This window comes from Electrona antarctica (genome assembly GCF_951216825.1).
Source record: "Electrona antarctica genome assembly, chromosome: 14".
NCBI classification, from domain to species: domain Eukaryota; kingdom Metazoa; phylum Chordata; class Actinopteri; order Myctophiformes; family Myctophidae; genus Electrona; species Electrona antarctica.
The window spans coordinates 17773337-17787773 of record NC_136795.1 but is presented as its reverse complement, the minus strand read 5'-3'; the positions used below and the strand labels follow the sequence as shown (position 1 = coordinate 17787773).

The 14437-nt window shown below is 40.2% G+C and overlaps 2 protein-coding genes across 3 annotated transcripts; both read right to left on the bottom strand.

Annotated features, from left to right (window-relative positions):
* Positions 1–4066: 4066 nt before the first annotated feature.
* LOC306937030 (cytochrome P450 2K1-like) lies at positions 4067–7135 on the bottom strand (the record flags this gene model as incomplete). The annotated part of the gene is made up of 9 exons (XM_079520704.1): positions 6894–7135; positions 6333–6467; positions 6098–6182; positions 5784–5944; positions 5216–5395; positions 4974–5115; positions 4625–4809; positions 4380–4521; positions 4067–4254 (listed from the first exon to the last, which is right to left on the bottom strand). The coding sequence occupies exons 1-9, from the start codon at positions 7092–7094 to the stop codon at positions 4067–4069; spliced, it is 1419 nt and encodes a 472-aa protein (XP_079376830.1). The 5' UTR covers positions 7095–7135.
* Positions 7136–8525: 1390 nt separating this feature from the next.
* LOC306937596 (cytochrome P450 2K1-like) lies at positions 8526–12060 on the bottom strand. Of its 2 annotated transcripts, XM_079521436.1 has the most exons (9): positions 11731–12060; positions 11156–11318; positions 10909–11058; positions 10565–10725; positions 10277–10456; positions 10040–10181; positions 9686–9870; positions 9264–9405; positions 8526–8953 (listed from the first exon to the last, which is right to left on the bottom strand). In XM_079521436.1, exons 1-9 carry the CDS (start codon positions 11929–11931, stop codon positions 8766–8768), a joined length of 1512 nt encoding a protein of 503 aa, XP_079377562.1. In that variant the 5' UTR covers positions 11932–12060; the 3' UTR covers positions 8526–8765. The 2 variants fall into 2 exon arrangements, with proteins under 2 accessions (XP_079377562.1, XP_079377563.1); XM_079521437.1 differs by lacking the exon at positions 9264–9405.
* Positions 12061–14437: the final 2377 nt, after the last annotated feature.

Here is a 14437-nt window from a genome sequence, read left to right as displayed (position 1 = left end):
GTTACAGTAATGGGAAGTGCAGGATCAAAAACGGAACCCCCTGCTTGTAAGTAAAATTGCAGAAGTTTCCGTTATTAGAGAAGTTAATATAAAACATAATGTTTGACAAAGTCTGTTAATGAAGCTATTTTAGTTAATTAGGCCTATATTGTCTTTGTAATCATGTGCTCTCTCTCTGTCAGTTGAAGAGCCATGGAGAGATTCCAAGTGGGGGTAAGAAAATTCAAACATTAGATAAGAAATAGTGCATGGTCACACTTTTGGCATATATTTATAGAGATTGTCCATATCTGGTGAATATTGAAATGGACCTCTGGACCCTATCGTACAAGATGAAATAATTCATGGGTCACACGTACAGTAATTAAGTGGCTGGAGTTTGTGCTGGACTTGGTAGATCTGCCTTTGACTTTATTTGTGTCTCTATCTCATGGAATACCCTGCAGGATACACTGATATAGATATTACATACTCTAGTATTTTGTAATTATGAACAATTCACTGTGATGTCATTGAACTGCACAAAACATTTGTTTAATTCACTTACATTTTTGTAAATAAAGCTGTAAAGAATGAAAAAGTTTGAATGAATATGAATGCATATGAATGTGAAAATGTATCAATAATCTGATATAAGCCCTCTATTGTCTGGAACGTCTAGAAATGAGTCTATATTCAACATTCATTTTGTCTTCATTGCTTAGAAATGTAAGTCTTTAAGTAGCCTATTTTATTTGCTGAACAGAAAGGAACAAAAAGAAATAGATCTGAACTATGTGAAGAAATACCACCCTGAAAATGAGAACATGAAAAACATCAGGATTTTGCTCCATGGACCAGTAGGAGCTGGCAAGTCCAGTTTCATCAACTCTGTCAACAACATCGAACGGGGGAGGATGACCACTGATGCACTGGCAGATAATGTTGGTGGTGAAAGTTTCACCATAAAAGTATGTAGGCCTAATATATTTTTATATATCCAATATACATCTACTAGTGAAAGTAATCAGTTGTTTACTTCATGTATATACTGTATATGCTTGCTTAATGCTGTATGTTATACAATGTATATGAGGATACTGTAATGTGTTACTTTGTACTTTACACCATAGTCTGCCAACCGTGCCAAGTACTCTAGTGCACAGACCAGCCAGCACTAGGAGCTAGGCCTACCAAATGCATATAGCAAAAGGGGTGCAAATGGATTTTTTTAAATTTAAATTTGCACATTGTACAGTGAAAATGTCCGCTGTTACAGATCTACTTAAAATTTCAGTAGCAATTTTAGTGGAACACAGTCCTATTCCTTTGCCAGACGAATCTGCCAAAATACATACAGTATAGCCCTCGGCAGTATGTTGGTCTGGCCCAGCTCGGTTGTGATTGGATTTCCTTGCCCCTGAAGTTGTGTGGCACCAATCAGGGCCCAGTATGCAAATATGGGGCGGATTTATCATGCAGGTTCCACACAGAGATTCCAGACGCTGATAGTATATGCCAGGCTACCTCTGTGCCACTGGCAACTTTGTAGAAATGGCACTTGAAACATCTGCATTGTATATACTAAAGTTAGTATTCCTGGCTACTGTATACTATTTCTATCAGTAGCCTATAACATTTTTGAGTGGTGTAAACCACTCCTACAACTGGCTTTGTTAGTCTGTGCAGAAAAAATGAGCATGGTTGCTATGTTCACCCTGTTCTAAACCACTCCTACAACTGGCTTTGTTAGTCTGTGCAGAAAAAATGAGCATGGTTGCTATGTTCACCCTGTTCACCCGGGTGTGATTTCATTACGTCAGACATGATTTCATTACGTCAGACAGGCTATATAAGACCTTACACCACTCAGTTCACACGGGTGTGATTTTTTATATATATTCTGATAGTATAATGTTACTACAAGGCTCAATTTGCTACATTTGAATAGCATAGAAATCAGTGACTAATAGATCTGTTTGCTTTTACAGTATCAAACTCATAAAACCCATAACATGAACTTCATGTTCAATGACATCATGGGTCTTGAATGTGACAAAGGGGTTTTTGAAGAGGATGTTATATCTGCTATGAAGGGCCATGTGAATGAAGGTTATGAGGTAAAATGTCAGTTAAATGACAGTTAAAAAGGATGTATTAATGCAGATTATAACAGTGCAATACTATTTCATGAAAACAGATAAATTATTTATCAATGTTTTAATGAGATTTCTACATTCTTATCCAGTTCAATAATGAATCACAGTTGTCAAATGGTGATGCTGGCTACAACCATTTCCCCACTTCAGAGGACAAAGCTCATGTTCTGGTTTATGTCTTATCTGCTGACAAAGATGTGTTTCCCAAAGAACACGTAGAAAAGATGAGGAAAATCAGACTGGCAGCCAGGGACATAGGTAAAAGCAAAGTTCAGCAAACCTGGCATTGTGAGCTTGTGTATCTGCTTTTTTTTATTTTTTATTAAACGTTATTTTTTATTATTGGTTTTAATTTGAATAGTTTGTTCTCTTTTGAAAATCCCAATAGTATTAGATACAATTACTCTATTATAGAAATGTTTCCGTCTCACTGTGATTGTCATTAAACAACAAACAATATCCACTTGTTGGGCTAAGTAGGTTTATGCACGTTTGACAGGTATTCCCCAAATGTGCATTCTCACCAAGATTGATATGGCCTGCGATTTGGTGAAGGGAGACATACAAAGTGTCTACAAGAGCAAGTACATAAAGGAAAAGGTGATCCGACTGGACAATTTATAGAAATGTTGTTCACTCATTTCAGTTCAATATTAAATGCAATTTAATCTCAACCTATAGATGGAGGAAATCAGTACCAAAGTGGGTATTCCAATGAACTGCATACTTCCTGTGAAGAACTATCATGATGAAATCATCCTGAATGATGACATGGATGTACTGATACTGACAGCCCTGAGACAGATGATTGACTTTGGAGGAGACTTCATCAACAGGATGTAGGAGAAACAATACTACAGTATAACTTCACTCATTACATTATTGTTAATGTACGCCATTTTATTTGACTGGTTGATTAAAGTATAATGCACATAATATTACAAAGAAACACTAGTAAAAGTCTATTGAACCATAATATACAGGTGTTGTTTATTGATGTCTGAAGCTTACTTGGGTGGGTCAGCAATATATAACTAATTGTATTTTCTGTAGTAACCGTTCCATCTGCAAAGAGGTTCCAATCTGTCGTCATGATACAGTAAACTCTTCACTGTAGCTGATATAGGCCTACTGTACGTACATTAAGAGTTGCAACTTGCTTGGCTACCTTGATCCCGGGCTGTGACTGAGGCTACCTCCACTCAGCGCTTCCCATTTCACATCGTCAAACATTACGTATTAGAATTCATAATTATAGTGTTTAGTGGAGTATTTTAGTTATATAATAAACTATTTTATCATCAACTGTTGTTAACGATATATCAGTGAATACTGTGATAAAAAAACTGTGATGGTTGTGTGGTCAGGTAGGGCACCTAGTGGTTGACAAGTGATTTTGCATGAAGGTTCAAATGTAATGATCTATTTCTATGGACTGCAGCTTTAAGAGCTGACGAACTGTAGCAGTTGAATAAATTAATGCAATAACTATTGACATCTCTTTATGATCATCAAATACAGTAATGAAAAACTTTTTAAGAAACACATAAATAGATACCACTTTATTAGGTACATGCATATTCAAATGTACATACAAATATTTAAAAATATGGCTGTGGGTATCACTTCCATTCCTTAGTTGCTTGAGTGAATGTTTTTTAATTATAGGTCTACTGTACAAATAGTGACAACTGTAGTTTTCTTCTAATTCTATTATTTCCTATACCTTTCAATCAGCCTTTGAGCATACTACTATAAATTACACCAACACTAATACTGTACATGAGTGATGGTGTTGACCATTGGTTGAAGTCCCTTTCCCTACACTATCCATTATGGATAGTGTAGGTGTATCATCAAAGTTCTTGTTCATGAGCAATGCAATAATAGAACACATGGAAAATATTCTGCAATAACTATCCATCTATTTAGAGGCGACTGACAGCACACAGCTGATGAGGTGAAGGGTGGCGGGTGAAACCGACAGTTGCCGTCAGATCCAGTTGATCCTCTGTTACCCCAGGTGGAGGAGTGAAACGAAAGCGCTGCAGGAGAGAGGTGAGGAAGAGGAAGACCTCCATCTTGGCCAGGCTCTCTCCTGGACATGCCCTACGACCTGAAACAAGACGTTGTTCTAAAACTGTGGTTGAACTGAAAAGGAAATTGCAATTATAATTACAATATTGCAACATCACTACAAACAAAATTAAAACATTTAAAAACTGTATAACAATGCAATACCTGCAGAAAAGGGCATGAAGGCATCTCTCTTGACAAAACGACCCTCTTGATCCAGAAAATGGTTGGGGTTAAATGTGTGTGGGCTTTCCCATTCAGTCTCATCATTCAGGACAGAAGCGAGTAGAGGAATCACAGGAGTTCCCTGTTCCCAAAGAGAACAGGTCTATTACATAAACCCCCAAAACAATGACCACCATTTTCAGAGGAACATGTTTATTTAGAAACAGAAAATATTTTGAATTTACCTTCTTGATGAAATAGCCCTGGAAGGTGACATCTTGGCTAGTGATGTGAGGAATTGACAGAGGAACAACGTTGGCTACTCTCTGGATCTCATGGATAACAGCATCAGTGTAGGGTAGGTTCTTCCTGTCCTCCACAAGCACCTGGCGATTTTCAATTACCCTGCTAAGCTCTTCCTGAACCTCATCTGAGAAATAGGGAAAGGAATAAGGAATGATCCTACAGTCTCATAAGAACTTTAAATAGAATTTCACATATTTTAAATAGAAAGCTATAGAGCTATAGAGAAAGCTATAGTATTTGTCGGCTCATATCTGTCATCAGATGTTTCATAGTAATATCATAGTCTACCTTGAATATGAGGGTACTTGGCCATCAACAGCAGACCACATCTAATTGTATTTCCTGTAGTATCAGTTCCAGCTCCAAACAAATTCATCACACTGTAGACCAGGTTGTCATCATGATAATGTGAATCCATGATTCCAGAGTCCTAAAATCAACAGACAGGTGACAAAGTAAACATTAGTAAGAAGCGTTGATGGGTACCGTACAATAGTAGCGTAAGAGCACTACTAGAATTTATATTTTACCTCCAAACCCTTCTTCCGCATCAGGAATGAATCTATAAAGCCTCTGAGCATTTGAGGGTTCAGAGTTTCTTTCAGACCCCTAATTAGTCTTCTTGTCTCCTCTCTGTTGTTTTCAATAATCTTTATCAGGAGCCTCCAGGTTTTCATCCAAAGGCCCAGCCAGGGAAAGACATTGTACACCTGGTAAATGGTAAATGGTGCATTTATATAGTGCCTTTATCCAAGGCGCTTTACATAGATTGTGCATTACATTCACCCATTCACACACACATTCAAACACCGATTGCGGCGGAAGCCATGCAAGGTACCAACCAGCACATCGGGAGCAATTTGGGGTTCAGTGTCTTGCCCAAGGACACTTCGACATGTAGACAGGAGGAGCCGGGATTCGAACCGCCGTCCAATGATCCATGGATCATTGGACGACCTGCTCTACCTCCTGAGCCAGTCTCGACTGTAATGTAAATGCAAATAATGACATTTTAAAGTTAGGGTTACACCATGGTTTCCATGACATAATGACTAAATGAATACAGATTAAAGACTATAATAACAAATTGTACTACACCTGAATGGCAGCTGATCCTGTAAGACGCATAAATTCATTGTCTTCATTAACCATTGCTTGGAACACAGGATCAGTGTATTCAAACCTGTCTCCATAGACAATGGCTGATATAACATTGGACGCTGCGTAATTCACTGCCTGGGTTGAATCAAAGGCTTTGCCTGTGACAAATAACACAACTGATCTTATAACACAACTGTCTTGTAAACATGAAAATGTAAGTACCGAAATAAACTATTCATTCATTCATTCATTCAAACAGAATCCATATTAGGTCAACTTATGTATTTCCACAACAGTACAGATTTGGTTACCTTCATGTTTTTCAATTGTGTCAATCAGGTAATGACATTCCTGTATGATGTTCTCTTCACTCATCCTCTTTCCCACGCACGCACGCACGCACGCACGCACGCACACACACGCACACGCACACGCACACACACACACTAAATAACCTTGTCCACGACATAAAAGACGTGACAAATGAACTGAGCTACACAAAACATACAGAACTTTACCATGTCCTTTATTCATGTCATAGAATACAGGAGTGATCTCTCTGTCTCCAAACTCCTCAGCATAGTTGACCAGAGCCTGTTTGACCGTCTTGTATCCTGCCAGGACCACTATTTTCTTATGACCAAGGTGGATTGTGAACACTGGTCCATATTTCTTGGACAGCTATAGAGACAAAGTGTGAGATGTGTAAAATTATGCTCTACAGCAGTGTTTTCCAAACGTTTTAGCTCGAGCCCCAGAAGAGTACATTGGATGTCTCTCCGCGACCCAAACTAGTGAAAATAGCAGATCTGCAAGTTCACAACCTGCTGCGATGCGTTCGGAGCTTGTAGATCTGCTAATTTCACAAGTTTTTAAACTTTTTTTCCTTTTTTTTGCGAGTGAGAATTTCTTATATATATTTTTTAATTTCAGAAATTCTCTGGAAAAATGTTTGGGAAACAGTGCTCTACACACAGAGTGCAAGTCTAACTAAATATGTTTTAAGACACGCATTTCATCATAAATGATGTTCATTTACAGGTGTTTTTGCTTGTCACAGACAGAATGAAACAAAGGAACACATACATATGGTTAACACAATCTTACATAACAAAGGGAGGTGTGTAGACTACTGAGATCCAGCTGCAGTAGGTTTCCAAGCAGAGGCAGAGGCCTGGGTCCTGGAGGTTCCTTCCTTTGTTCCTGGGTGCTGGAGGAGAGGAGGTAGAGAACAAACAGGAAAACAACAGCTCCCAGCAAAGTGACTGAACTGGGAGACTGGAAAAGATGATCTTCTAAAAGGCACATAGTACTCAACAAACTCAACTTTCGTCCCTGAGCTGGCAATTGTGCTTCCTCTTTCCTAAACACAAGTAACTCCTTTTGTACAATACGACACCAGGCAGTGTTGTAAACTCTAATTACTGGACCCTCGTCTGGTTCTGACAGACAGGTAGTGTGTGCAGGCTGGGTGGTGTGTGATAATGAAGTATTCCTTCGGTACGGCGGCTGCGGCGGCGGGCCCGGGAGAACAATAACGCGACACGAGACAGTATCACGCTAAAGGTTCACAAAGTTTATTACATAACAGGGAACATATATAGTTCTGGATCATAATGACGTGACAATAAGATATGAGACAAAATAACGTACCTACTGCAGCAAGGCTGACCTTGCTGCCGCTGAGATGTCTCTCGTAGCCTATCTATAAAGTAAGCTACAGTTCAGGCAGTACACAATACATATCAAGTACACTGTATCTCAAGTTCAAGTACATAGACTAAGATGTACTGTGCATGGACTAATTATAACAGGCAGTAGTATTAAACGACAAGTTCTGAAGTTTAATACACACAAGGACAAGAACAGAATGGATAGCAATAGAATTGTGCACAGTCGTCAGTCTCTGATAAAGTAGTTTATGTAGATTAATGATTCACAATGTTTGTGTTGGGTCAAGCAGATAAAGGTCATAATGACAAGGCCTAAGCCACGCATGCAACTGGAGGTAATAACCTTAATTTTGGGTGAGTTTCATTTGAGTAGTGGAAAAGAGCTGTCCATTCTGGCACACAGCACCGACTGAAACATACCAACAATGTAATTAGTTGCTAGTGTGCTTAAAGCATAACTATATGACTTTCCTCTTCGACCCTGGATTTGAACCTGGTTTCCTGCCATTTTTACCATTGAGCTAATAGAGGGCCGGCCTGCGCTTGCTCACAATGCTCAGGATACATTTTTTATCTTGAACATCAAGTCAATTTGTGTCAGATCTTGTGTGTGTGAGACATGAACTTTGACATGATCCAAATATCTCAATAGAAGAGCAGGGAGTCAAAATACCACCACCCCAATTGTATAAGTTGTATTGTATTAACATACTCTAGCATACAGATTGGACAATCTATAACCCTGTGATGCCTATTTTTGGCATATCATTGTTGTGATCTCTAAATGGACCCTTGGTCTGGCTCCAACAGGCTGGTAGTGTGTGTAGGCTGGGTGGTGTGTGACGGTCCAGTTGAAGTACCTCTGTTGGTACGGAGACGGGCCCGGGAGAACAAATGACTGAGTACCACAGACGAAAAACAGTCTAAGTCCAAATTTCAGACTGACCCCTCCACGAAAAGGCCTCGGTGTCCTGAACCCTTATCTATCATTTATATATTATGGATCAATAGTGTGGACTTAGACTGTTATTCGTCTGTGGTACTCAATGAGACACAGTAGGCAGAATCGCACTATTGGTTCACAAAGTTTATTGCACAAACAGGGAATATTTATAGTGCTGGATCATAGAAATGAGACAGCAAGATATGAAGATATGCGACATAGGAACGTAGCATGATGATGTGCAAGGTTGCCCTCACGATGTACAATGCTAACCTTACTGTCGGCATACCAGACGGACCTTATGGGTGGAGGAATGCAATAATGGAACACAATATAAATATTCTACAAGAACTATCCTTCTATTTAGAGTCGACTGACAGCACACAGCTGATGAGGTGAAGGGTTGAGGGTGAAACCTTCAACTGGCGTCAGATCCAGTTCATCCTCTGTTACCCCAGGTGGAGGAGTAAAACGAAAGCGCTTCAGGAGAGAGGTGAGGAAGAGGAAGACCTCCATCTTGGCCAGGCTCTCTCCTGGACATGCTCTACGACCTGAAAAAAGAAGTTATGCAACAGTTTGAACTGTGGTTGAACTGAGAAAGAAACTAGAAAAACATCGCTCCTCAGAATGCAGATCTACAACAGGTTGGGTTGCCTTGGTGGCCTACTGTAAGTTAAGTGTGCATGTAAGGTTTCCCACCAATAAGTCCAAGATTAGCTGTACACAGACGGATATGCAGACGGGGGGAGAGATAACAGGATAACATAATCTCTGCATGTCGGCTTGGCGGAGATAATTACAATATGCCTGGTAAAATTGTGCACATCCAATAGGCCTACTGAAAAATACTCAAACATTTACCTGCAGAAAAGGGCATGAAGGCATCTCTCTTGACAAACTGACCATCTTTACCCCGAAAATTATTGGGGTTAAACATGTGTGGACTTTCCCATTCAGTCTCATCATTCAGGACAGAAGTAAGTAGAGGAATCACAGGAGTTCCCTGTTCCCAAAGAGAACAGGTCTATTACATGATGACCCCACACACACACACACACACACACACACACACACACACACACACACACACACACACACACACACACACACACACACACACACACACACACACACACACACACACACACACACACACACACACACACACACACACACACACACACACACACACACACACACACACACACACACACACACACACACACACACACACACACACACACACACACACACACACACACAGTAATTTAAAAGTAATTTACCTTCTTGATGAAATAGCCCTGGAAGGTGACATCTTGGCTAGTGATGTGAGGAATTGACAGAGGAACAACGTTGGCTACTCTCTGGATCTCATGGATAACAGCATCAGTGTAGGGTAGGTTCTTCCTGTCCTCAACAAGCACCTGACGACTTCCAGTCACCCTGCTAAGCTCTTCCTGAACCTCATCTGGGAAAACGGGAAAGGAATAAGCATTACAATAATCCTAGTCTCATAAGCACTTTAAATAGAATTTCACCAGAGAAAGCTATAGTAGAAAGCTATAGAGCTATAAAAGCTATAGTATTTGTCGGCTCATATCTGTCATCAGATATGTCATAGTAATGTCATAGTCTACCTTGAATATGAGGGTACTTGGCCATCAACAGCAGACCCCATCTAATTGTATTTCCTGTAGTATCAGTTCCAGCTGCAAACAAATGCATCACACTGTAGACCAGGTTGTCATCATGATAATGTGAATCCATGATTCCAGAGTCCTAAAATCAACAGACAGGTGACAAAGTAAACATTAGTAAGACGCGTTGATGGGTACAATAGTAGCGTAAGAGCACTACTAGAATCTGTATTTTACCTCCAAACCCTTCTTCCGCATCAGGAATGAATCTATAAAGCCTCTGAGCATTTGAGGGTTCAGAGTTTCCTTCAGACCCCTAATTAGTCTGCTTATCTCCTCTCTGTTGTTTTCAATAATCTTCATCAGGAGCCTCCAGGTTTTCATCCAAGGGCCGAGCCAGGGAAAGACATTGTACACCTGTAATGCAAATAATGACATTTTAAAGTTAGGGTTACACCATGGTTTCCATGACATAATGACTAAATTAATACAGATTAAAGACTATAATAACAAATTGTACTACACCTGAATGGCAGCTGATCCTGTAAGATGCATAAGTTCATTGTTTTCATTAACCATTGCTTGGAACACAGGATCAGTGTATTCAAACCTGTCTCCATAGACAATGGCTGATAGAACATTGGACGCTGCGTAATTCACTGCCTGGGTTGAATCAAAGGCTTTGCCTGTGACAAATAACACAACTGATTTTATAACACAACTGTCTTGTAAACATGAAAATGTAAGTACCGAAAGAAACTATTCATTCATTCATTCATTCATTCAAACAGAATCCATATTAGGTCAACTTATGTATTATATTTATTTTGAAATGAACATTTATTTTTATGTGGCATTATTATGGTTACCTTCATGTTTTTCAATTGTGTCAATCAGGTAATGACATTCCTGTATGATGTTCTCTTCACTCATCCTCTTTCCCATGCCAAAGTCTCTCAGGTTAGTCAAGGCAAAGCGCCTCATCTCTTTCCAGGACTCACCATTGGACAAAATTATGCCTATGTACACGCACGCACACACACAATAAATAACCTTGTCCAAGACATAAAAGATGTGACAAATGAACTGAGCTACACAAAACATACAGAACTTTACCATGCCCTTTACTGAAGTCATAGAATACAGGAGTGATCTCTCTGTCTCCAAACTCCTCAGCATAGTTGACCAGAGCCTGTTTGACCGTCTTGTATCCTGCCAGGACCACTACTTTCTTATGTCCAAGGTGGATTGTGAACACTGGTCCATATTTCTTGGACAGCTATAGAGACAAAGTGTGAGATGTGTAAAATATGCTCTACAGCAGTGGTTTCCAAACGTTTTAGCTCGAGCCCCAGAAGAGTACATTGGATGTCTCCCCGGGACCCAAACTAGTGAAAATAGCAGATCTGGAAGTTCACAACATGCTGCGATGCGTTCGGAGCTTGTAGATCTGCTAATTTCACAAGTTTTTAAACTTTCTTTTCTGTTTTTTTGCGAGTGAGAATTTCTTAGATTTTGTTTTTAAATTTCAGAAATTCTCTGGAAAAATGTTCACACACAGAGTGCAAGTCTAACTAAATATGTTTTAACACACTCATTTCATCATAAATTATGTTCATTTACAGGTGTTTTTGCTTGTCACAGACAGAATGAAACAAAGGAACACATACATATGGTTAACACAATCTTACATAACAAAGGGAGGTGTGTAGACTACTGAGATCCAGCTGCAGTAAGTTTCCAATCAGAGGCAGAGGCCTGGGTCCTGGAGGTTCCTTCCTTTGTTCCTGGGTGCTGGAGGAGAGGAGGTAGAGAACAAACAGGAAAACAACAGCTCCCAGCAAAGTGACTGAACTGGCAGACTGGAAAAGATGATCTTCTAAAAGGCACATAGTACCAAAGATGGTTTATATGTATGAAGATGGGCCAACTTCATTGGAGCCACTAGAGGTGAAATGGTACACAAAGCCTACAAATGGTCTCCTAAATATAGTAGGCGTGGTTTGCTTCTCCCCGACCTCCACCCTCCCCCCTGACAACAACACTGTTTCCACACTCAGTCTAGTAGGTGGCGGTAATGCACCATTTAGGTTTGCCAACCGCCATGAAACCCGATAGAAGAAGAAGACAACAACACTGACAAGTAATTTAACAAAGTACATTGAAAACAACTGACAAGGTGTACTTTTGAAATAGTTGTTTTAGTTTCTCGAAGTCCTCCAACAATATAAATTCATGATTTGAATCTATCTCATTAAAAAGTATCTCCCTAATAGAGTTGTAGAATGGACAATAAAAAACTAAATGCTTTTCATTTTCAATTTCCTTTAGATCACACAGACTACATAATCTATCCTCCTCAACCGTGCCTACATATCTGCCTGTCTCAATATGCAAACCAAGTATGCCAGCTCTAATTTGGGCACATAAGGATAATTTCTAATCGTTTTATGTCCATTCATTTCACATTATAATATTCACATATTATCATCTTAAATATGGGGTCAGAGCCCCCTATGTGTTGTCCGTGAAATTGCAGATGGACAGAGATAGGCTTCCGGACTCATCTCAAATCTCGCGAGAGTTTGTTGCTGGGATAAAGAAATGTCATTAACCAAGTAGATTTTCTCCTGATTTGTCTCGCTAAAAGAAGCCATTTTACTATGAATATCTTGTAAATATTGTGTGCCTTGTGATGATTTGGTCCAGTATTTAGTTCAGTGACTATGGAGTTAAGGAATGGTTCAGAAGCTGTGTTCAGATCTTGGCCCTCATTTATCAACCGTGCGTACGCCAAAATATGGGTGTACGCCGAAATTACCGCAACTTTCGTCATTTATCATTTGCGCCAAAGCATGAATTTGAACTTGTGCCAAGACAAAAATCACGTCTGGTCGGGAGCTGTCGTACGCTTTGTCCTCACTGGTTTTTCTGTCGTAGAACAGCGGAGCAGCATTGTTTGACCAGCTGAGAGGCTGTCACAGGCATCGAAACATATGTATTCACTCCTAAAATGTTTATATAAAACTATAGGTATGGGCTACATATAACAAAGAAGAAAAAAAAAGAAAAAGTAAAGGAATACATCAACGATGTGTCTTTGTGTCATATGAAATTGGTAGGAGATTTCCAACTTTACAAGCAATTAAAAACAATGTTGCAAGTTAGATGCGTAAGCCATTTGAACAGTGTTTTGCATGATGAGCGCATACATGCGAGGATTTGGGTTGTCTGTGCTGAAATATTTCCATGACGGGACCAGAGCCTTCTCTGGACGGGACGAGCTGCGGAGAGTCCCAACATGGGTATAGCCTACTGTAGCCTAATCTACAGCAGACCGATGTCTTTCTGGAGTTACAGTATGTGCAATCTCCTCCTCGTTTAATAAACCTGACGCGTCGCTCGAATGCCAAATGTGCCGTGACAGCGCAAGTGGGAACGCATCGGAGATAGTATAGGCTAACCCAGCCTGCAGCCCACCACCACCAGTCACACCACCACCACTGTCCAGTGCATGCCACATGAGGCTACGGTTTTGGCTGCAATATTCATATAATTGATTTGACAGTTGACAGCCCAACCACTGCAGCGACTGCGAGGCAATTTAAATAGTCTGTCGAACGTGCTGGTCAGTTGATCACGGTGTCACGGACGGACCACAGTGATAGAGAGAGACAGACAGGACAGGAGGAGCACCTATGCAAAACAGCAGCGTGTGTGTGCCTATTTGTTATTTAATTCATGGTTCACAGGTTCAGGTTTTCGTTCACTAATATATCTTGTTGTATATTAAATTAAAAATACTTTAATAATTTAATATACAACTAACAACACACAGTGACAGTTGCTTGCAAATTGCGATATGTGCGTGCGTGCGTGCGGGGGGGGGGGGGGATGAGGCGGGCAGGGGGGAAGCGAAGCGAGAGGAGAAACAGACAGGGTAGGCTACAGCTTTATTTAATTCATGCAGGTTTATTTATTTAAGATACAACAAGTTGCAAGTTGCGTGTGCGTGCGTGCGTCTCTCTGTGTGTGTGTGTGTGTGTGTGTGTGTGTGTGTGTGTGTGGGTGTGTGTATGAGAGGGGGCAGAAAGGCAACTTATGCAAGCGAGGGGAACTTTATTTCTCCTGTAACCATGGTTTCCAGGTCGTATTGCAGTTGTTCATGTCGCAAAAACGAGGGCGATGCTTGATTTCATAGGGCGTGCCAGATTGATTTCAGCCGTCACATTTATTACTGCTAGGAATGAAATTAGGAAGGATCAGCTGTTTGCGATCACTTTATAAATGCCGACTCGACGTGGGTGTACTACGAAAACTACACTCGAATTTGGGGCAGAATTTACACTCAATTGATAAATGAGGGCCCTTGTGTGTGTGAGAGACATGAACTTTGAC